The sequence below is a fragment of the Pongo abelii genome, chromosome 9, assembly GCF_028885655.2.
Source record: "Pongo abelii isolate AG06213 chromosome 9, NHGRI_mPonAbe1-v2.0_pri, whole genome shotgun sequence".
Lineage (NCBI taxonomy): Eukaryota > Metazoa > Chordata > Mammalia > Primates > Hominidae > Pongo > Pongo abelii.
The window spans coordinates 59,192,399-59,216,735 of NC_071994.2; the positions used below are offsets into that span (position 1 = coordinate 59,192,399).

Sequence of the window (24,337 nt, forward strand, 5' to 3'; positions counted from 1 at the left end):
AGAGATGTGACTTGCATGGGGCTGTACTCAGACATGTGGTCCTAGGTATTATAATGGGGTTGTCCCCAGATTAACAGGAAGCATTGTTATCAAAGGAAGAGTTCAAACTGAGATAAGAGAAGCACAAAGTAAAAGATAGAAAAAACAGTGCTGAGTACTTTATTTCTAAGGTATAAGGTGAGGCCATAAACAGAAAGGTATGCAATGAGAGTAGAGGCTGCAGAAAAGGGGAGGAAATAGAATGTCAGAAAGGTCAAGAAGAGCAGTTTAGGACTGAGACTGTAAGTAATGTAAGGATTGCAAGGAATGGTTTTTATGCAGTCAGCTGTGTAGTACAGGGAGTAAGCAGTCCTGTTATCAATTGGTGAAGCTGAACTCCAAAATACAAACTTATGTCTCTTTAATTTGCCCCTTTCCTCCCTCTAGTCACTAAATGAAGATGTTCTTCAAGTTTCTGTCTTTGCACTTCTATCTTTTTGCTATCTCTTCATGGGGAATGTCACCCAGATACATGACTTCAGTTCTTATTTTGAATGACTCCTCTATTTGCAGTTATAACCCTGACATCTTTCTTGAATTTTTTTGCCCCTTAATTCCAACAATCTCCTGGATGTCTATGCAGATGTCTCATAATTTAGGCCAATGCTGTACAACTTCATGTGGCACCATCCACATAGAATGAATAGGGGTTGTTCAATATGACAGCTCTGCCAAGCATCTCAAATTGAACAGGTCTATAAAGGAACTCAGAATCACTTGAATATCACAGTCCATCAGCTTCCTCTCCCAGTAATTTAATTTCCATTAATGGTATATTAAACATCATATTTTCAATCATTTTCAGGTTTAGTTAGCTACTTAAAAATAGGCTTTTTTTCACATAAATAAATTGTATACCATTTAACATGTTTTATTTCAACAGACTAATAGATCTTTTAATACTTCTTAGTCCTCAAAATAAATTATTAAAAACTTTGTATTTCATGTCATATTATATAAAGAAATAGAATTTTGAAGAATAATTCATGCTGTTTTAAATTTTTACATTGTACATTTTAATAGCTAATCAACTCTTAAGTATACATTTGATGGTAAATAGATGCTAGCTAATCTGGAATCATTTGAAATATTGATTATCTGATTTATAGTTTGGTTGCAAGGAAATCTACTGTAAGCAAATCATAATAGATAGCAAATCTTATAACATGTAGAAAAAAGAAATTAAAAAATAGCAAATAACACAGATTATGCATACTTTATATGGTTATTTTCATACAACTTTGATAATGGCAAAGAATCATACTTATTGAATTTTAAAATGATGATGTTTGAAATCACTCTATGACTAAAGCACATGAGAATAAATGTTAAAGGCACAGCCTTATAATCCACAACTTCAGAACAATGGAAATTTTTTTTTTTTTGAGACGGAGTCTTGCTCTGTCGCCCAGGCTGGAGTGCAGTGGTGCGATCTTGGCTCACTGCAAGCTCTGCCTCCCAGGTTCACGGCATTCTCCTTCCACCGTCTCCTGAGTAGCTGGGACTACAGCCGCCCGCCACCACGTCCAGCTAATTTTTTGTATTTTTAGTAGAGACAAGGTTTCACTGTGTTAGCCAGGATGGTCTCGATCTCCTGACCTCGTGATCTGCCCGCCTCGGCCTCCCAAAGTGCTGGGATTACAGGCATGAGCCACTGCACCCGGCCAAACATTGGAAATTTTTAATGATTTATTTCAGTTCTTCTCACCTCTGGGTATTTGTAATATTTGGTAAATCAGGAGTCCTGAGAGTCTTAGAATTTTCATGCATTTTAAATATATGTCTTCAAAGCACCTAGGAATATGTAAATAGTTACCCAAATGTGAGAACAGAATTGAACTAAAGGCTTCGTTTATAATTTTTTTTTTTTTTTTTTAGACAGAGTCTCACTCTGTTGCCCAGGCTGGAGTGCAGTTGCGTGATTTCAGCTCGCTGCAACCTGGGACTGCAGGTGTGCTTCACCATGCCCGGCTAATTTTTGTTTTTTTAGTAGAGATGGGGTTTCGCCATGTTGGCCAGGCTGGTCTCGAACTTCTGACCTCAGGTGATCCATCCGCCTCAGCCTCCCAAAGTGCTGGGATTACAAGCATGAGCCACGATGCCCAGCCGGTTAATAATTCTTAATCAGTGAATCATTATTCAAAGACATAGTTAATATCCTCATGACTTTTTAAGGATGCTCAAAAGCTGGTCTTCAGAATACCTACATTTCTTTATCTACATATTTTGTCATTTGGAGTTATACAAGTAGTAATGACACACCAAAATGTACATAATTATTGTTAGCTTTTAAGTTGGCTTCCAAATTCAAAAAAGAAAAAAATCCTGAATTCTCTAAAGGAATATATGATAGAGTCCATATGTTAATTCATAGGAAGTGTTTAAGGTACTATGGTCTATTTTGGTCTAATCTTTGCTTTACTATGTAATATATATTTATGATTTACAAGTTTGTTATTCAGTGGGATAATAAATGAACACAAAATTTATGTTCTCAACCAGTATTTTTTTTTTCAAACATACGTTAAAAATTGATTTAAACTTATATTAGCAATTTTATTAGTTTAGGAAATCCATTATATCTTTATACTTCTTAAAAAGCCTATGGATATGAGATAGAAGCCAAACACATCTGGAACCTGGTAACCACTTTTCAGAGTTCTTGGTAAAGTCTGTGTTATGTTCCTGTCAACGAAAAGAGTCAAACACAGTAAAGTATTTGAAGAGCTAAATATGAGTGACCATGGCCCATGACACAGCCCTTAGGAGACCCCGAGAACATGTGCCCAAGGTGGTCAGGGTGCAGCTTGGTTTTATACATTTTAGGGAGACATGAGACTTCAGTCAAATACATTTATAAGATACATTGTCTCAGTCCAGAAAGCTGGGATAATTCAAAGTGTTGGGTGGGAGGCTTCCAGTTTATAGGTAGTTTTAAAATTTTTCTAATTGGCAATTCATTGAAAGGAATGTCTGGGTTGCTGTATGAGTTTGCGGAGACCAGAGTTTTATCATGCAGATGAAGCCTCCAATTGGCAGGCTTCCAAGAGAATAGACTGTCAATTTTTCTTATCAGACTTAAGGTCTGTGTTGATGTTAATGCTGGAGAGGTATAAGGAGGCATGTGTGTGACCCCCACTTCCAGTCATGTCCTGAATCAGTCTTTCAGGTTACATTTTAGAGTGCCCTGGCCTAGAAGAAAGTCCATTCAGATGGTTGGGGGGGCCTTAGAATTTTATTTTTGGTTTACACTCCTCATCTGTAAAATGAGATAAGTCTACTACACTAGATTATTGGAGAAGTTATGCTGCAAGAGGACTTTGTAAAAAAAAACAACTCCTCATTTTCCACATGTAAAGAATTACTAATACAATCACTCTCTTAACAGATATTCCTCCTTAGCTTCTGGATGATTTTATCTTCCACAAGAGGGTATTAATTTTTGCTTCTAGTAGGCAGTATATAATGGCATGGTAAAGTCTTAGTCCAATTAGGGATTGAGCCAAAGAGAAGTTGAGCTTCGGTCTTTGTGAGGGCTGGTCTATTTCCAGTTCACCTTGACTTTTAGGGTGTAGCCCTTTAGGGATCTCAAGAGAAAACTATGAGTGTGTACCAGGGCTTCTCCTTGGGGGCTCTGGACTACTACTTTTGTCCCCTCCTTCATGTCCACCATTCCCTCCTCCCATCCCTACCCTATGAGATTGCTAAAGGTACTGCTCAGCTTCTTAGTTGTTGATTTCAGAGCAGTTTCTTAGCCTCCAAGACATTGCTTAGTAATTAGCAAGTGCTTCAAGGAGAAAAGTAGTGCCAAATATAATCTCTCAGCTTCCAGATCTTGGCCCTTCAAGTTCTTCCTGCTTTGATAGCTCTCCAATAACTTGAAATAGATTTTAAAAATATTCTCTGTCAAACTTTCTAGTTTTTTTTTATGAGAGAATTGGTATGCAGCTAGCTAATCTTCCTTTATCAAAAGTAGAAAACTGACCTTGAAGTAAATAACTACTTTGAGCCTCAGTTTTCTCATCTATAAAACAATGATCCTGGCCAGGCAAGGTGGCTCACACCTGTAGCCCTAGCTACTTGGGAGGCTGAGGCAGGAGGATCACTTCAGCCCAGGAGGTAGAGGCTGCAGTGAGCCATTATCGTGCCACCTGCACCCCAGCCTGGGCAACAGAGGGAGACCCTGCCTCAAAAAACATAATAATAAGATAAAACAAAATAATAATCCTAACAGCACTTATCATACTAGTATTATTGGGATGATTAAATAAAATAATCCAACGGGAAAAAATTTCCTAACCTTTATGGTACAGAGATGCAATCTGTATGTTCCCAAATACTTTATACTTTCCTCTTTTGGGGAGACAAGCCATCTGAAAGTGAAGCCATTAAATGGTTTAAATGTAGTCCCATTCAAGAACTGCAATTCAGCCAGGCTGCTCATGGGAAGAACTAGGCAGTGGCGAGTACATAGTTGAAATAGTTGCAACATCTCAACACTTCCAATAAATTATATTAAGGGATATGACATAATAATATAACTGTAGGTTAGTTAAAATATTGATGCTTGTACATTCAAAGGGTGGAGTCAGAAAACAACTATATTCTCCCAGATCTTCTCTCTATTAAAACTGGCTCTGTAGGTAGTTCTTCCTTGCCCCTCTGGATGAAATCTCAGGTTGCTGCCTGACTTTCTACTTGCTCACAGGTAATAAAAAGTCCTTAGCTCCTAATTTCCATTTCTCTCTCTCTCTCTCTCACACACACACACACACACACTCTCTCTTTCTCATTTTAATATTTAAAAAGGCTAGTCCTGTGGAAAAACTTTGATAAAACAAACTTTAAGGCTGAAGCTTTTTTCCTCTTCTAGAACTGAGAAAGGAGTGGGTGTGCTTAGTTTCTTCATTTCCTTGTCTCTTGTTACTCAGTGGATGCCTGGGACTCCTTCAGGGTTGGGGAGATGTAGAGGGGAGGAGAGGTAAGGAGAAAAGTTCTTTTTGGTCTGATACTGTTGTGAGTTGTCATCAGTGCTTTCTGTACTTGGTAAGTATTACATGCTGACATTTTCTTGTGGGCGTTTTGGAAGACCTTCCCACCTTATTTCTTGGGATTTCTTGATGTGGGTAAATGTATCTCTCTGGGCTGTTAAATTCATTTCCCTCACCCTCAAGGAATCTAGTGATCGACTCTCCTGTGGGTGTCACTTCACCCTTCCAGAAATTCTCTTGGACAAGGTCTAAGACCATCCCCCAGCCAGTTTGCTCAGGTATGGGAAATACTCACATGAGAAATGGACAGTTTTTATTTTGAAAAACTCTGGGTGTGAAAGACCTCCCCAAAGCGTCAGTTTGTCTTTGCTCAGCTATTAGAGCAGATATCCAGCCACAAGCCCTTGTATTTCTCAGAACGGATTGGACAGAAGCCTGTCTGGGTCCCAATCTGGAGGGATGCATAACAAGCTCTCTCAGGGACCCAGCTAAAGTAACTTTCCTTAGACCTGAGATGGGTGAGACCCACACCACATTGATAATTGTGGCCACATATCCTACTAGAATTCTCTCTGGCCTCTCAACCTTTTTCGTAGACTGAAAGTCATACACCGGTTTCTAGACAGCTGCTTTGCAAGTCCTGCTTTGGTGGTCTTGAACCTTACTTTATGATATAGGAGTAACTGACAGTTGTTGCTCAGCCAAAACTGAGCGGGGAAGGGTCCCATTTTTACATCCTGTTACACATGCTTCGAAGAAATGGTCAGCACAAAAAAGCCCACTCATAAGACAGTCAGCAAGCATTATAGCTCCTGCACATTCAGATCCCTAGAGAATGAAGAGCTGTTTTATCTCTCCAAAGTTTGCTTTTTTCTTGATATGGTCATCGACGTTCTCCAGATGCCACAGGTTGGAGAGATAAAGGTGAGGGGCTGCCCTCAAGTGGTCTTCCAGGCAGAAACTCCTAGAAGTGGATGGAGTGAAAGAACAGGAAAGGACAGTGTAAGAGCTCATTGGAGACACTTCCCAGAAGCCCAGGGGTGAAGGGCAGTGAGTGCTGGAGGCCCGTGTCAGCAGAAGGGCCAAGTGCTACCGAATGTGAATGTGGATGATCATCTTTAATGTGACCCCATGTGTTCTGTATTCCCGATACGCAGTGCCATATTTTCCTTCAGATAAATTGAACTTAATTAACTCCCATCAGCAACACGACGCTGTCTGAGAAGAGCCATTTTATAGGGAAATGTTCGTTGGGTGACGATTATCCAGTATTATTAATAGAATGAGCTCAGGGCCGTGCCCGGAGCGCCGAGGCTGCCCCGGCAGGAGTCGACGCTAACTAGCCTCCCCCACTCAGCGTCGTGAGGGGCGGGTTCCCGCTCCGTGCCAGGTGCAGAGGGCGACACCGGCGACGTGCCACTCCACTCGCCTCCCAAGGCGTCCCCTCAGATGTTTGCGAACGCACACAAAAGCGGGCTCAAGACAATTGCGCCTGAGACGCCGGGCAGGACCCTGCCCTACCCCTCAGGCTCCATTTCCTGTTCCCGTAAATGGTGATGCCATCCCTGCCCTGTCAGCCCCTCTGGGCTGTCGTGGGCCTCCAAGGAGACAAAAACGCGAAGGAGCGTTGTGAACTGTGGCGCGCAGTGCACCTGCATGAAACATGAAATTATGACTAAAAATAACGACTACGACGGGGGAGGAGCGAAAGGCTGAGAGGCCCAGCGAGACAGGAGGCTGCGGGCGGAGACGCTGCGAGCGCCGCCGGGGCGGGCTGACTGGGAGGCGGCTCCAGGACTGTCGTCCGGCCCCGCCCACCACTGATCCCTAGTGGCCCGAGGGCGCGGCCGCACCCTCTCTCCCGGCCCGCCGGCCCCTTCCCACCACAGACCCCGCCCCGCGCCCTACCCATCACGCGTCCCTGGTCCAGCACCGGCGCCCAGGGCTCCGGCGCCCACTCGTCCCCGGCAGGCCCCGCCCCCGTGCGGTCCCTCCCGGAAGCGCCGGCGGAGCGTCCTCGCATGGAGCGCGAGCCCAGCGCCTCGGAGGCCGCCCCCGCGGCGGCCGCGCTCTTCGCCTGGGTACGTGACTCCGCCCCCGGGCCAGTGCCGGCCCTGAGGGGCGCCGAGACGTGGGAGCTGCTGGCCGCGGCGTGGGCAGTTCAGGGGCTGGGCGGCCGAGGTCCGAGCCGGGCTCTGGGTTGAAGGATCCTGGCCTGGGAGCGGAGGAGGAGCGGGCGGGGAAGGAAGGGTCTTCGCGGTCGACTTAGGGGCCTGCCGGCTGGCGGGGTCAGGGCCGGAGGGGCTGTGGCGCCGCGGGAAGAACCTGCCTCGGGGCAGAGCGTCTGGTTCCGCGGGAGCCCTCCCGCCCGAATAGTGCCTGGAAGACAGCGCGGAGGGCTCGGTGGAGAGGATCGCCCGGTCGCAGAGCCTCGTGGGACCACCTGTGCCCCCCACCCTCCTGATGCCTGGAGGAGGGAGGCCCTGTCCCAGCCTGGCGAAAGCATCCTTTGGATGTGAGGCCTGCGGTGTTTGGCCGCGCACAAGGCACAGACCCTGCCTATTTGCTGACACTCTGCTGTGACCGGTTCTTGCATGTCTTGGGGGAGTTGGGCTGCTGTTGGTTTGACGGGAGCATTGGGAGAGACAGGGTCATCTTGATGTGTGTCTGGGAGAGAGGAGGGTTCATGCACAGGAGCGTGGCGGGTGGCCGGCCAGCATGCACGGGAACGAGCAGTCGCTGCGTCTTGTGCTTCTTCATAGCACGTATCACAATTGTAATGATGTGTATAATTTATTATTAACGTCAGTCTCTCTGGCTAGAAAGTAAGTGTGGTAAGAGTGGGTGCTGTGCCTGTCTTGTTCACGGTGCCTCTCTTGGTGCCTGGCACATTGTAGGTCCCCAGTAAATACTTGTTGACGAATGAATGAACGAGCATCTGTGTGCCTACCTCATGTGCTGGTGTTGGGGAAATACACGTGAGTGAAATACACGAGTGAAGGACTTCCAGCTCTTGTGCTGGGGGAGAGCAAAATTATAACCTGTATTGCTGTTAAAATCAGTATTAATTGTCCAATTTTTAAAGAAGTAATGATCAGTACAAGGCGGCACTTGTTGAATGTGGGGCTGCAATTTGGCAGGAGGGAGAGCATGGCGTGGCCTGCGGTAGTCTGGCTGGCTGGGCATCTTTGAGGTGGCCCGGGAGCTGGGGGTGGAGTTGGGGACTGAATGTGTGCTGTCTTTGGCTTTTTCCCGGCAGGAGACTGGTGTCTGTGTGGACAGAGGAAACAGAAATATTGTTTCAGTACAGACAAAGCCGAATAAATATGTAAAATATGTTTAATAGGTTGTTGACACCCTTCTGCTGTGTTTGGAGGACTGTGGTGTGTTTTTCCTGCTGTATAATCTGAAACTGGGGGGGGTGTGTTGGTCGGCTAGGGCTACCATAACAAAATACCACACAACAGAGGCTTAAACAACAAAAATTTATTTTCTCACAGTTCCAGAGGCTGGAAGGCCAAGATCAAGGTGTGAGTAGGTTTGGTTTCTCCAGAGGCCTCTCTGGCTTGCAGATGGCCGCCTTCTCACTGTGTCCTCACATGGCTTTTTTCACTGTGTCCTCACATGGCCTTTTCTGTGTGCGTGAGCATCCCTGGTGTCTCTTCTTTTAAGGACACCAGTCATATTGGATTAGGGCCCCACCCTTATGACCTCATTTAACCTTAATTGCCCCTTTAAAGGCCCTCTCTCCAAGAACAGTAAGGTACTAAAGGTTAGGGCTTCAACACGTGAATTTTGGGGGAATAAAGTTTAGTTCACAGGAAAGGGATTTACCTTGTTTAGGGTGTGTGTGTGTGTGTGTGTGTGTGCATGTGCATGTGTGATATGTCTGGAGTGTTTGTAAGGAAGAAAGGCAAACAACAGTTGTAATAGGTTGTGTTAAATTTCCCTTCGTCTTGCCCTCCCTTCGAGGGCCTCTCGCAGCATTACAAAAATTGGTACCATAATTTGAACCTCAGGGTGCCCATGCATGATGTTACTTTTCTCCCAGGTGTTCAGCAGCCTTGCACCCCTGGTAATGGGACAGCTACGGAGATCTCAGGGCTGACCAAGAAATCCTGTGCATATATGCTCTATATTCCCCTCCATGCTGAGCAAGTCTTTCATAGGGTCTTACATTCATTCGCCATGTAAATATATGTGCATCTTCTTTGGGCCAGCACAGTTTCAAATGCAGGGGAAACAGCAGTGAGCAAAGCAGAGTTCCTGCCCTCCTGGGGTTTAGTTTCTGGCAGGGGTGGTGTACAGTAAACAAGTAGACATATGTAATGTAACATCAAGAAGTGGCATGAAGAAAAATAAGGCAGAAAATGAGTGATATGGGGATGCTATTTTAGATAAGGTCATACAGTTAACCACCTGCCAGGTAAGCTCTGGGCTGGTTCACTGTATGTCCTTTTTTAATTTTTTTTCTTAGAGACACAATAAGGTATAGTAAAAGGTGCAGGGCATCAGACTTTTTGCCCACCCAGAGGTAACTATGGAAAGTTACTTAACCTCTCTGAGCCTTAGTTTCTTTGATAAGAAAATGGGAGTAATAATGTCCTTCTTAGTTGTTGTGAGGATTAAAGGTGAATGCACAGTATGGAGAGAAGCACTCAGTAATTGGTAGCTAATATTGCCCCTGTGGGCTTCTGGGACTTATGCCCCTGCTGTGGCTTACTCTTCCATCTTTGAGTCCTTGCAGCCCAGGATGGCTGTGAAATAGACTACAAGGGGAAGGATTGTATATGTATGTATGTATGTATGTAAGTACGTATGTATGTATTTGTTGTGATTATTTTACATCACCTTTCCTCATTCAGGTGTCTTCAAAAACAAACATATTTAAAAGATTTTACTTCTCATCTCCAGGAAGAACCAGCTAGGAGTAGGTACTTGAATAAATTATAAAGATTTCTGAAATCTTAGTAAGATTCTCTTTGCAGGTCCACAATCCCTTATCTTCAATTCTGAATACGAAAAGCTCTGAAAACCCAAAACTTACTGGACATAAGGCCATTTATAGTCTTTGGCCACTTCTTATGAATATTTGTACTTTTTAATGCAGAAATATTATTGTTTTGCTTATGGGCTGCTGTCCCTGGACCTTGCATCAGTATATATGACATATATAGTGTATTACTTTTCTAAAAGCTGTAAAATTCTGAATCTGAAATACATCTGACTGTAAGCATTTCAGATTAGGGATTATGGACCTTTTTTGCATAATAATAATAATAATAATAATAATAGACATGTTGCCTGTTAAGGGGAAATCTGTCCCCTCCCTGGAATCTCATCTTGTGAATCTTGGAGTCACATAGCACTGTACTTGGAAAGGGCTTTAGAGATCATTGCCAGCCTCTTTCATCTGTACAAATGAAATAATGACGTGCCTTGCTTTAAGGCACAAAATCCTTAGCCAGCTTTGATTCCAGAGTCATTGTCGGTTTTCCCATCCTGGGTGTGGGGAGGAGAAACAAGAACTAATTTCAGGATGTTGCCCTCCCATTTTGATGCCATTTCTCCCTCATTTTTTTCTTTCCTTAGCTTCCCTAGGTAGTTAACCTTTATCAGAAGGAACCCCTGTGCTGACTCCAAAAGGCAATACATGGGTGCTGGAGCATAAGAAGGGAAAGATGAGGAATATTACTGGCTGAGTTGTGGATGCCTAGGACTCTTCTCATATGGAAATCATGGTGTTCTGAGGATGGGGCCTCCATCTAAATATGGAAGCATATAACAGCCATTAAGAATGAGCCTAACAGGTCATTTCCTCTTTGGTCAGTTTCCCACTTGACAAAGGAAGGGTAAGATTTACATTCCCAAATGCTCCAGAGTCCTTCTGGTGAGCGAATTATTATTATTTTTCTTTTCAGATTTTGGGGAAGAGATTTGGGGAGGGAAGAAAGGAGATGGGGTGAGAGTGTTTCTAAGTCTGAAACGCTGTCTGTCCTGAGCTGTTCTCATGATTACTCAAGGACAAGGGGAGACAGTTTTGCCTACAGCTCTAGAGACACAGATAACAAAGGAATGACCTTCCTTTTTCTTCAGGCTGGACCCTATAGGGGTCTGTGAGCAGCTTCTACTGGAACTTTGTTTGGATTCTGTGTCCATATTTATAATTTATTTGAAACATGCTGGATAATGTTCTCATTTGGGGGCTGAAGTTCAGCTAGGGAAAGCAGTGAGGTGGTATGGGTGCAGGAGGAGGGGGTAAGGAGAGATACGAGATACTCCTGCCAAGGACTCGTAGCCCAGAACTCTCTCTAGAGAAGAGAAGCCCCTCCTCCTCAAGAGGCTGTCTTGTTCTCAGTCAGAAGAACCTTGATTTAGGATATGGCCTCTCTTTTCCTGGCCATTCTAAGAGGAAAGGCCATTTTACCTCATTACCTCCAGAGGGTTGGGCTAGGCCAGTGACCTTATAGGACTCATGTCCCCTCCAGCCATGGCTAGCATTGCCGCTTTGCCTTCTGGGGCCTAAGGTAGAAAAAAGTGTGGTTTCTTCAGCTGCTGCAGGGGGCCAAGCAGGGCATTTGTCCATTGCCCCAATAAATTAAGCCTGCCAGGGTGCCTACCTAGGAACTTTCCTGGACATGAATTTCCTCCACTGTTATGTTCATGAGGCTCTTTCTAATGGGATTACAGATCAGGGGTGAGGAGACAGTGTTACATGTTGTTTTCTGGTGCTTGTTATATATTTGAATAAACAGTGCTGTGAGTATTTGCCATGAAGGAGCTAAAAAATTTTTTTAAAAAAAGAATGAGCCTAATAAATCTCATCTGTTATAGGGTCTGAGAGATACGTCAGGGTGAGAAAGACAGAGACAGGTAAATAGACATTGACAGTTGTGGTTCCCACACTTTTTCATCCTTGGCTTATTCATCCCTAGGGTGCAAATAGCTATGGGCAACTTGGCCTCGGCCATAAGGAAGATGTGCTGTTGCCCCAGCAACTGAATGACTTCTGTAAACCCAGGAGTATCAGGAGGATCACAGGAGGAGGGGGCCACTCTGCAGTTGTCACAGGTAATTTCCTTCAAAAGTAGATAGTCACTCATTTTCTTATTTAGACGTTTTCCCCTGGATATGATATTGCCATCTTTCAGCCTTTTGTATTTTGCAGAGGAAAATAATGTATTTTTGTGAAACATTTTTGTGAAAGAGCCAAATTACCCTCAGAAGATCCTAGATTTTCAGGGCTAGAAGGACTTCAGAGATCTTCTAGGCCACCCCTTTCCCCCACCCCCTCCATTATACGAATGAAACTCAGAAAGGAACACTGATTGCTTAACATCACAAGGCAAAGTAGTGGCAGTTACAATGTATATTGCTTAACATCACAAGGCAAATTAGTGGCAGAGTTACAGTGTATATTTTACACCATAGGAGTTAGAAGTCTTTGTAATTAGATTGGATATTCCTTGAGAGCAAAAACTGTGTATTTCCCTTAATCTTCCCTTACTGTATCTAGGATAGCACTTAACAAGTAGTACAAGTGCTACAATGTTGTAAAGGGGGGCATACTGCATCTGGTTGAAAACATGAGCTCTGGAATCAAATCTCTGGGTTCAGATCCTGGTTCTGTGACTTATTATCTATGTGGCCTTGGGCAAATAGCCACAGTTTCTAAATCTGTTACGTGAGGATAATAATGGTGGGTGAAGAGAACCAGTGAGTTAGCAGGGCTCCATTCCTACTGTCATGGGTCCTTGGTGCTTTTCCCTTTATGGACCCCTTCCTTTGTAAAGAAATAAAATTATATTTTACAACTGTGTTGGTATAAAGATGGATATTAATATAGTCCACTCCAGATTTAGTGTTATATATGCATTGTTACTATATTATCTTTTTCTCATTTAAAAATAACTAAAAATTAAGCCACTCTGTGGGCCTCTGAAAGCATTGTGGGCCCTAGACACTGTGCCTAAAGGATAAGTCCGCTCTGCACAAAAAGCTTTTAAAACAGTACCTGGCACGTTCTCAATGTTGAATAAATGTTGTCGGCTTTTTGTTCCAGTAGATGCTCAGTTTGGTGATTGATTGACCACTGCTCCAAGACTTGAAGTTTCTATGTAGGTATTAGTTTGAGGCCCTTGGCCTTGTGTTGTTTGGCTCCAGAATACATGAACATACACGGCTTATTAACTTGGATGGCAAAAAAAGTTATTGGTCTGAGATTCCAAATAATTAGTGAAATCTTTTTGTTCATTTTGCAGTTGTGTTTTTTCCTGTGCACACTATCACTGATGCCTTTACATTTTGCAGATGGAGGAGACCTCTTTGTTTGTGGCCTGAACAAAGATGGGCAACTGGGGCTTGGTCACACAGAGGAGATCCCATATTTTACCCCCTGCAAATCCCTCTTTGGCTGTCCCATCCAACAGGTGGCCTGTGGCTGGGATTTTACCATTATGCTCACAGGTGAGTTCACTCCTAGGTAGATTTTTATCACCACAAAGGCTTTGGGTGAGAACGGTATGATGGTGGTGACTGCCGATTAAATGAAAGCCTCTTTGTGTTTAAAAAGCACACACAAGGCCTGGTGTGGTGGCTCACAATTATAATTCCAGCACTTTGGGAGGCCAAGGCAGGTGTATCACTTGAGGTCAGGAGTTCGAGACCACCCTGGTCAACATGGTAAAACATCGTCTCTACTAAAAATACAAAAATTAGCCAGGCTTGGTACCCCACACCTGTAGTCCCAGCTACTCTGTAGTCCCAGCTATTTGGGAGGCTGAGGCAGGCGAATCACTTGAACCTGGGAGGTGGAGGTTGCAGTGAGCTGAGTTTGCGCCACTGCACCCCAGCCTGAGCAACAGAGCAATAATCCATCTCAAAATAAATAAAAATAAATAAAAAGCACACACAAATTTTCCCTCTGGTTGTCAAGGAAAGTTGTGGACTACCGTTTCTAAGGAGAGTTTAATGGTAAAGGAGACTGGGATTGGGGTGGAAAACTTTTGTCAGGGAGTAGGGAATAGACTAGATCACCTTTGGTGGCTACTTCCTGTCCCAAAAGTTCATGATAGCTGTGTGCCTGGGGTAGCTGGCCAGTGGCCAGCAGTGGCAGCAAAGGGTTACTTACAGGGAATGTGGTAGGAGAATATGAGGCAACAGTGGTTGCCAAAGCAGTGATGGCAGCTTTTTCACACTGTGGGATTTTTTTTTTTTTTTAAATAAATGGTGTTGGGCAGATCTGTTTGGTCTTTGTGAAGCCAGGTAGCAGGATAGGGTATGGCCAGAGGGTTATTAGAATAATGCACTTGGGAACAGCCAGCAGTAGTTACTTAGTCAGCTGATGTCTGTTCCCTTGAAGCAGTTTTGACTTCTCTGTTCAGCTTTGCTCTGTCTAGCTGGCCATTCTGGATTTAAAGGACCATCTATGGTTTCTGACTAGGCTCCCTCTTTGCCACGGTCCTCTGGCAAGGGCATCTTCTGTCACTCTCCTGTCATAAACCCTTGTGGATTCTCCCAGACATAGCTCAGATTCCTAGCTTTTTAGCGTTGGCCTTCTGTAACTGTTCCCTAGCTATGTTTGTGCCTTGTCTCTTATTCTCCACACTCCTCATACTTTTCTTTCTAGTCATACCAAGCAATATATGCTCTTCTGTCTGTCTGGACCAGCCCCTCTTGTCTATCTGATGGACTCGAATCCCAGCTTTAAAACCCTGCTCAAGTGTCACCATCCTCCTCTGTGAAGGGGTTCTGTAATATGTGTTGAATTTGATGGTAATTATTAGAATCTAAATAGTAACTATCATTTATGAAATGTTTATTGTGAGCCTATGTTTTGGATTATAAGGAGTCAGTAGATAATGCTCTTTCCTGCTCACATTTGGAGCCAGTTGTGAGAAAAGCACAGGGAAGTCAGTATTGGAGATTAAAAACCATTGGCTTTTCACTGGTAAAGGCTAAATTGGAGGACAGGATTAATTATGAGGCCAGTGGTCCTAATATTCTTCTGGTCCAAACTTACCCCCAAATCTCTAGGCTTTCCCCACGGGAAATGCTTCCTCTGTGTCAGCCTAGAATGACTGAGAGGGAGGTGCCAAGCCATACATGTCCTGTCCCGTCTCCTAAACTCACCAGTTGGTTACATGACCACTGTCCCCTAGAAAGCAGTGAGGATGGGGAAGGGCAGGGAGAAAAGCTGGAGTGGTTTACTAATGGAAATTTTGTCACATGGAAACATGAAAAGTGAGAAATTACTATCCTCCCATCCCAATACTAGGCACTGAGTTAAGTGTTCTACACAGATAATCTGAGAATAGAATAGACAATCTGTGTAGAGCACTTAACCTGGTGCCCAGTGTTTTCATTCCCAGAGGAATAAAAGCAGAGACTGCTCTGAATGCACTGAAGCACTTCCCCTCATCCCCTTTGCATCTCTCACCCTGCAGCATTTACCCATTGGTCACAGACATCTTACTTCATAGATTTGCAGTGTAAGTATTTGTATTTTGCAGAAAATGGTCAAGTTCTATCATGTGGATCCAACTCCTTTGGCCAGTTAGGAGTTCCTCATGGACCTCGAAGATGTGTGGTTCCCCAGGCCATTGAGGTGAGGACAGTTAATATTTAGCTTGCCCATGACCTGTTAAAGTGTTTCCAAGGTATTAACCTATCTCTCCCCAGAATAAAAGGCTGTCAGGATCCCTGAAAACCCATGGAGTAGGAGAATTTGAGTTGAAAAATAGGTCCTTCTGGGAAAAATTAAGTTGGGAGGTAGACGCTGTGAATGAAAACCTCTGTTAGTTTTCATACACTTCATATGAAGTTTTGTGAAATAAAACAGTAAAAGTAATACATCTCATAAGGACATTAATGACGTTTTACAGTTCTAAAATTAGTAATAATGGAAATTATGTTAGAAATAGGTCCAGATAGAAGTGATTTGTTGAAAGACACTAAGCTAGGCAAATGATATAGGCCAGTGCTAGCCAGTAGAAATAAAATGTGAGCCATATGTAATTTAAAATTTTCTAGTAGCCCCATTTAAAAAAGAAACAGGTGAAATTAATTTTTAAAATAACAGCATTATTGAGCTGTAATTCACATACCATAAAATTAACCCTTCTAAAATGTATATCCACAGAGATGAGCAACCAATATCATTATCTTATTTTAGAACATTTTCATTACCACCAAAAGAAACTATGTACTTAATAGCAGTCAATTCCTATTCTCCCTTCCCCTCAGCCCCTGGTGAGTACTAATCTACTTTTTGTCTTTATAGATTTGCCTGTTATTTCAGCATGTCATCAGTATAAAGTTATTTTTTGTTTTTATTTTTGTTTTTGAGGCGGAGTCTCACTCTGTCGCCCAGGCTGGAGTGCAGTGGTGCGATCTTGGCTCACGGCAACCTCCGCCTCCCAGGTTCAAGCAGTTCCCTGCCTTGGCCTCCCGAGTAGCTGGGATTACAGGTGCCTGGCGCCATGCCCGGCTAATTCAGTATAAAAATTATTAACAAGATATTTTATACTGATTTTGTACTAAGTCTTTGAACTCTGGTATGCATTTTTTACTTACAATATGTCTCGGTTTAGTGTAATCACATTTCAAGTTTTCAAGAGCTATGTGTAGGTAGTGGCTACCATATTGGATAAAACAAGTGTTAAACAGGACTCTTGGCTCTAGTTCAGAGCTCTTTACTTCAGTGCATCATACTTAAAATTACCCATTTTTGTGAAGTTTATATTGTAAGTGATCATAATAGGAATATAGAATTTTTAAAGAAATATGCTTGAATCAAAAATGAGTTTTACCACCTAAGCTGCCCCACTCCGATCTAATTTCCCTAAACTCTGATTAATAATGGGAGATGTTCTTTCCCTAGAGAAAGCTTGGGTCTGCCCCTGCCAGCTTGCTGAACTCAGTTGTTGGTCTGTGGACTGTTATTTGGGGTCATGGTTCCCGTGGTATGCACAAAGTCTAGGCTCTGTAGTCCCTGAAGGAAGTATTGTAGCTCCCAATTGCAAATAGATGGCCTTGTAAGCACCTACATATAAGTTATAATTAATTTAGCTTAATTATACTTTATATAATTAAGGAATAGAGGAACAATGGTTAAAATATGTTGGATGACAGAATCAGAAAGTGAAAACATTTTGACAGGTGATATTCTATGCAACAATAGGAGCAATGTGCCAAAGAGAAATTTAATAGAAATTAATTCATTTAATTAATGACAACCATTATGTGTAGGTACTATGTTTAGGCAGTGGGAGCAAAGTTGAATAAGACCTATCCTAGCAGTTGAGAGCTTTATAGTTTGGTAGGACATGATAGGCACATAAATACTGAAATGTAATACCATGTCAGAACTATGACAGATGCATATATATCCCCAAAGGAGGGAGTTTTGAGCATCTAGGGGAAGGTGGGGTGAGAAGAGGCTTAAGCTAAGTCTCAAAAGTTAAATAGAGGTTTACCTGTCTTGGGATAGGAGGATGCTCAGAGTGGGTGCAAAAGAAGAACATTCTAGGCAGAAGGAACCATGTAAGCAAAGGTGCAAAGGCATAAAACAGGAGAGTTTGGGATATCATAAGTAGTTTAGTATGGTTGGAATATAAGGAAGAGGTGGGAGTTCCAGGGTAGAGTGGGTGGGAATGGGGCAATCAGGGTGGTTGTATGTGACACATGGTAAGAACAGCATGGTAGGGAGGTCAGATAGGAAGATGGATTGAAGGAAGATTACTTAGGAAACTCTTGCTAACAATCCAAATGAAATGATTGTGGCTCAAACTAAAGCAGCAACAGTTGGGATGGAGAGTAAGAGGTGGAGGTGAGTGGTGTTAAAGAGACTGAAGTCACATGTAAAGCCCTTCAGTTAGTTTTTTGGGAAAAAACAAAAGAAAAATATAAAGGACAATATGTTCAAATTGTATTAACACTAAGATTTGATCTTCTCGTAAGCTAATGTTATTGTGGACTCCATTGACAGAAGTATAGTTTCCAGAAGAAGGAAGGCCAGAGCTCAGCCCTTTCTGCTGTTCAGCCTGCATCTGGGATGTTGTGTTTTGTTGTGGGTTTGGTGCTTAGGCCCTGGGCATAAAGGTATATAAGACTCAGGTCCTGCCCTTGAAGGTCCTAAAGTTTAGAAAGACACTGTGGACCTGTAAATAAACAAATGTGATAAGCCTTAATGGGGTTATGATTATGCTATAGAGTTCCTTTAAAAGAGAAAGATTGAACAACTAGAGCATGTTTAGAGAAGTGAAGACCAGGAGGGGAAGGGAATTTGAAACCCAGTGACGGCTGATGAATGGGGGATATTTGCTTTGAAGAAAAGATCTTCATTAGTTATCTATTGCTGTGTAACAAATTACTGCAAACCTTAGCAGCTTAAAACAGCAAACATTTATTATGTCACAGTTTCGGAGAGTCAGGAATTTAGGAACAGCTTAGCTGGTCTCTCATGAAGTTGCAGTTGAGATGTTAGCTGGGTCTGCTTGCAATCTCCGTGGACCTGTAAATAAACAAATGTGGTAAAGCCCTAATGGTTTCATGTTCCTTGCCATGTGGACCTTTCTATTGGACTTTTCAGACATAGCATCTGGTTTCCTCCAGGATTGGTGAGAGAGAGAGGGGGAGATGCTAAGCAGGAAGCCTTAGTGCCTTTTTTCGCCTAGATTCTGAGTCACTCATTGCTGCTTTATTCTCTTTATTAAAAGCATGTCACTAAGTCCAGCCCACACAAGGGGAGGGGTATTAAGCTCCACGTCTTGAAGGGAGGAGTAGCAAAGAATTTGAGGACCTATTTTTAAAACCACTACAAGATGTCTTAGAGAGGACATGACAACTGTCTTCAAATATTTGGAAAGCATTGTCAGAAGCTGCAGGCAGATAGGTTTGGTTCCACCTAAAGAGATAAATGGAACTGTGCAAAGATGGAACAGGCACCTGGGGAAATGGCGATCCCTATGTCACTGGGGGTAGGTGTTTGACAGGAGTTGGATGACCACTTGGTGGGGTGTTGTTGGATGGGGATTGGACTAGATCATGTTGGGAAACTTTGAGCCCTTGGTAAATAAAGTCTTACTGGCACACAGTCATGCTCATTCATTTCTGTATAGTCTAGAGCTGCTTTTTATGTTACAGCGGCAGAGCTGAGTAGTGTGACAGAAACTGTGGCCTGTAAAACTTTTACTAACTGTCCCTTTATAGAAAACATTTACTAACTCTTGGACTAGATGACCTTAGAAGTGCCTCCCAGCCCTGAGAGCTGTTGTCATATGGTATTGTGATAATAGTATTTTAAAGGATATATTTTTTTCTTTTAGGGATAAATATAGAGGTATTTATGGGTGGAAATATTGGGGGGAGTGGTTGCTTTAAACCAGTCAGACCCATAATGAGGACCATACTGCATTGTATTTGGTATAAATTACATAAAATTTTGTAGATGGATGGTTCTGAGATCTAAATCCTTTTCTTTATTTTGACAGCTCCATAAAGAGAAGGTTGTTTGTATTGCTGCTGGACTGAGGCATGCATTAGCTGCTACAGGTGATCATTTTATCTTTATTTTTTTATTTTTAATTTTAATATTTTTTAGAGATGGGGTCTCACTCTGTTGCCTAGGCTAGAGTTCAGTGGCTCGATCATAGCTTGCTGTAGCCTTGAACTCCTGAGCCCAAGCTGTCTAACTGCCTCAGCCTCCTGAGTAGCTAGAACTATAGGTGCATGCCACCATGCCCTGCTAATTTTTAAGATTTTTTTGTAGAGACAGGGTCTCACTATGTTGCCCAGGCTGGTCTTGAATTTCTGGCCTCAAGCAATCCTCCCGCCTTGGCCTTCCAAAGTACTGGGATTACAAGTGTGAGCCACTGTGCCCAGCCTGCCCTCCGCCTTTTAAAATACGTCTGTAATAAGAGGAAACTTAACTTTAGGAGAAAAACCATTTAGGGAATATTTCAAGGGGTCCTGCTGCATTGTGGTTCTGATGAAAAGGAGAGAACATCAGGCAGAAGTCATGTGGGAAAGACATTAGCAGGTAGAGAGGAAGGAAATGAAGTTTTCTAGCTCTTTGTGTTCTAGGTATGATGCTAGGTGCTATTTATTTGATTACTTTATTTAATCCTCACAACCAGGAAGTGATGCGAGTTACATTTTACATGTGAAGAAACTGAGGCACAGAGTTAAAGTGCTTGTGTAAGCTTACACAGGGAGTAACGTAGAGCTGGGATCAAAGCCTGGGATGGTTTGGATCCTAAGGCTCATATTCTTTGCAGGGAACTGCACTGCCTTCCTAATGGATTTTAATGTTTATTAATTTAAAAGCTTTAAGTGAGCTTGTCTCCTGTACTGTGAGTGGGTGATTGGACTGACAGTCTGTGTGTGAGGGGGACAGGGAGGTGGCGTGTGGGAGAACAGTGACCCTTTTATCTCTCCCCTTTTCATTTTTTCTGCTCTTACTCCTTTTGAACTGAAGGACAGCACTAATTGGCTGTGGCAGCTGAGGCTCAGGTGCTTTGTGAGTCCAGTTGTGGAGTGGAGGAAGGAGAGAGGAGGTGAGGAAGAGCTCAGTGAAGGACTATGCTGATAGTCCTGGGCTTAGCATTGATTATACTTCAAAAAAAATTCAACTTTTTATTTTGAGATAATTGCAGATGCACATGCAGCTGCAAAAATGAAACAGACCCTGTGTGTTCTTTCCCAGTTTCCCCTAATGGTATCTTGCAAAACTATAGTACAATAACATAATGAGGACATTAACATTGATACAATCAAGATATAGAACAGTTCCATTACCACAGGGATCCTTCCTGTTGCCTTTTTATAGCCACACCCATTTCTACCTGCCTATAACCACTTCTTAGCCCTAGGCTAAGCACTCTTCTGTTCTCCATCTCTATGATGTTGTCATTTCAAAAATGTTATATAAATGGTATCATACAGTGTATAACCTTTTGAGGTTGGCTTTTTTCACTCAACTTAATTCCCTAGACATTCATCCAAGTTGTGTATATCAGTAATTCATTCCTTTTCATTGCTGAGTAGTATTTGTTGGTATGGATGTACCACAGTACTAATCTGTTAGGGCTGCCATAACAAAATACCACAAACTGGGAGGCTTACAGAACAGACATTTATTTTCTCACCATTCTGGAGGCTAAAAGTCTTAGGATTATTGTGTTGTCAGCATTGGTTTCTCATGAGTTTTTTTTTTTCCTGGCCTGTAGGTGACCACCTTCTTGCTTGGTTCTTGCATGGCCTTTTTTGGGTGTGCCTATGGAGAGGGAGAGATCTCTGATGTCTCTTCCTCTTTTTATAAGGACACTAGTCCTATTAGATTAAGGCCCTACACATATGACCCCCTTTAACTTTTATTGCATTCCATAGCCCCTATCTGCAAATCTGGTTACAGTGGGCATTAGGGTTTCAACAATTTCAACATCTGAATTTTAGGGGGATACAGTTCTTCCCATGCCTATGTATATATACACACGTACACATATATACACACACACACATAAACATATATCTATAAATTTACACACACACTTGTGTATATATATGTATGTATGTATTTTTAAGATAGGGTCCCCCACTGTTGTCCAGGCTGGGGTGCAGTGGTGTGTTCATGGTTCACTGCAACCTCAAACTTCTGGGCTCAAGCGATCCTCTAGGTTCAGCCTTCCAAGTAGCTGGGACTACAGATATGTGCCACCACACTCAGCTAATTTTTAAATTTTTATTCTTGTAGAGATGGGGTCTTGGTATGTTGCCCAGGCTTGTCTTGAACTCTCAGCCTCTGACAGTCTTCCTGCCTTCTCTTCCCAAAGTGTTGGGATTACAGGTGTGAGCCTCTGTGCCCAGCCTGAATGAGGTCTACATATTGTAATTAGTTGATATGTATCAGAAGTCTTTCTTTTTTTAAAAAATTATTTTTTTCTTAATTTTATCATGGTAAAATATACGTAGTATATAGTTTATTATCTTAACCATTTTTAAGTGTATTAAGTACATTCATATCATTATGCAATCACCACCACCATCCATCTCCAGAACTTTTCGTCTTGCAAAATTGAAACTCTATACCCATTAAACAATAACTCCCCATTCCCCATTCCACTGGCCCATGGCAATCACTATTCTACTTTTGTCTCTATACTTTTGACTACTGTAAGTCCCTCATCTAAGTGGAATCATACAGTATTTGTCTTTTTTGTGACTGGCGTATTTCACTTAGCATGATGTCCTCAAGGTTCATCCATGGAGTAGGATATGTCAGCGTTTAGGTACTTTTTAAAGTGGATAATATTCCATTGTATGGATATATCACGTTTTGCTTACCATTCATCTGTCAATGGACATTTGAGTTACTTCCATGTTTTAGCTATTGTGAATAATGCTGGTATGAACATGGGTGTACAAATATCTCTTCAAGATCCTGCTTTCAATTCTTTTGGATGTATACTCAGAAGTAAAATTATTAGTTCATATTGTAATTCTATTTTTAATTTTCTGAACTACCATACTATTTTCCACACAGGTTGTACCATTTTGTTTCTACCAGGAGTGCACAAGGTTCCAATTTTTCCAAAAACTCACCAACACTTGTTACTTTCTGGTTTTTAAAAATAGTAGCATCAAAATGTGTATGAGGTGATATCTGTTTTCATTTCCCTGATGGTTAGCAATGTTGAGCATCTTTTCATGTTTTTACTGGACATTTGTATATCTTCTTGGGGAAATGTCTATTCAAATCCTTTGCACTGCGCCCTCCTCCCTCTCTTTTTTTGTTGAGACAGCGTCTCATTCTGTTGCCCATGCTAGAGTGCAGTGGCGTGATCTTGGCTCACTGCAGCCTCCACCTCCCAGGAGCAAGTGATCTTCCCACCTCAGGCAGCTGGGACTGCAGGTGTACGCCACCATGCTAGGCTAATTTTTAAATTTTTTGTAGAAATGAGATCTCACTATATTGCCCAGGCTGTTCTCAAACTCCTGGGCTCAAGCAATCCTCCCATGTCAGCCTCCCAAGATGCTGGGATTACATCTTTGCCCATTTTTTAATTGAGTTGTTTCTTTTGGTTGTTGAGTTTTCGGAGTTCTTTATATATTCTGGATATTAATCTCCTGTCAGCTATCTGAAGTCTCTTATAAAGTTTTTCCTCTTTTTTTTTTCCTCTTGAAGTCAATTTGTTATAGAGATTGTAAGTTTTTATTTCAACACTGTGCTTTGCTCACATTGTGCTCAGTAGTCATAGCTTATTTTTCAAAAAACAGGCTTGTCTGTTTATAGCCTAAAAAAGGACTGCTGTTTATAGGATACTCCCAAAGGAGCAGAACCTTAATGTTGCTGTTGGGTGATGGATCCTAGTTTCACACACCTGACTATAGATCAAATATCTAGAATTTCATCTTTGCATTTGTATGAGGTTCAGAACATAGGTACATGAATTAGATTCAGTGGGCATGAAAGTAAAAGGCCATTCCACTGAAATCATGGCTATTAAGAAGCTATCTTGCAGTCATAAATATGTATTTACTTGGCAATTAGGAATCTTTGAATTCATCTTGGTGTCATGGAAAGGGCACTACATTAGGTGTTAGGAGAGCTGAGTCGTGGCATTTTCTCTGCTGTTACCTTCCTGCGTGAGGAGACAAATCGCATCCTCTCTTCAGGGCCTCAGTTTTCTCATCTACTGAATGTGAGGAAAGGATTTGATGATCTTCAGGGTTCTTTTCTGCTTTGTCTGGGGTCTGAGTTGTCTTTTCAGGTTAATCATAAATAAGGTGTCATTTCACTGATTTGACTCTGGAGGAGTGTCCTGGAACTTTTTGTAGGAAGTTATGTGATATTGGAATTTGCTTTGATGGTCTTAGTCTGTCCTGAAGACTGGATTTGTGATTGGCTTGGTGGTAATCCCTGGACCAGTTATAGGACCTCTTGAAGCAATTGAGCTTCTCCATAACACTCATTAATTGAGAAAGAATTGGGAATTTCTCATAGCAGTGAGATTCAAAGAGCAATCTAGTCTTATCCTGATGTGCATCTTCTCTGCTTTCTCTTCCATTCTGTTGGGAAGCAAGTGGCATCGTGTTCCAGTGGGGGACTGGTTTGGCATCATGTGGACGACGGTTGTGCCCTGGGCAGACTCTTCCATTGTTTTTCACAGCAAAGGAACCAAGCAGAGTGACAGGTAAGATGCTTCTTTCTTTAGTCCTATATTTGTTCTTTGTCAGGAAGTAGAGACATAAACATGCAGAAGAGGATTAAATGGATTTTTGATTTTGCTATTTCTTGGTCTCTCTAA

The 24,337-nt window shown here is 42.4% G+C and overlaps 1 protein-coding gene across 21 annotated transcripts in view; it reads left to right on the forward strand.

Annotated features, from left to right (window-relative positions):
• The first annotated feature begins 6,854 nt into the window (after positions 1 to 6,854).
• SERGEF (secretion regulating guanine nucleotide exchange factor) overlaps positions 6,855 to 24,337 on the forward strand; it is a 253,741-nt gene continuing 236,258 nt past the window's right edge. For 3 of the 21 annotated variants that reach the window (XM_054525856.2, XM_054525858.2, XM_024255573.3), the window contains exons 1-6: positions 7,003 to 7,111; positions 11,966 to 12,101; positions 13,341 to 13,496; positions 15,542 to 15,636; positions 19,523 to 19,583; positions 24,110 to 24,223. In XM_054525856.2, the coding sequence (XP_054381831.1) occupies positions 7,052 to 7,111; positions 11,966 to 12,101; positions 13,341 to 13,496; positions 15,542 to 15,636; positions 19,523 to 19,583; positions 24,110 to 24,223 (622 nt within the window). In that variant the 5' untranslated portion in view covers positions 7,003 to 7,051. The other 18 variants (XR_008511605.2, XM_024255575.3, XM_024255576.3 and 15 more) reach the window with 16 other exon arrangements.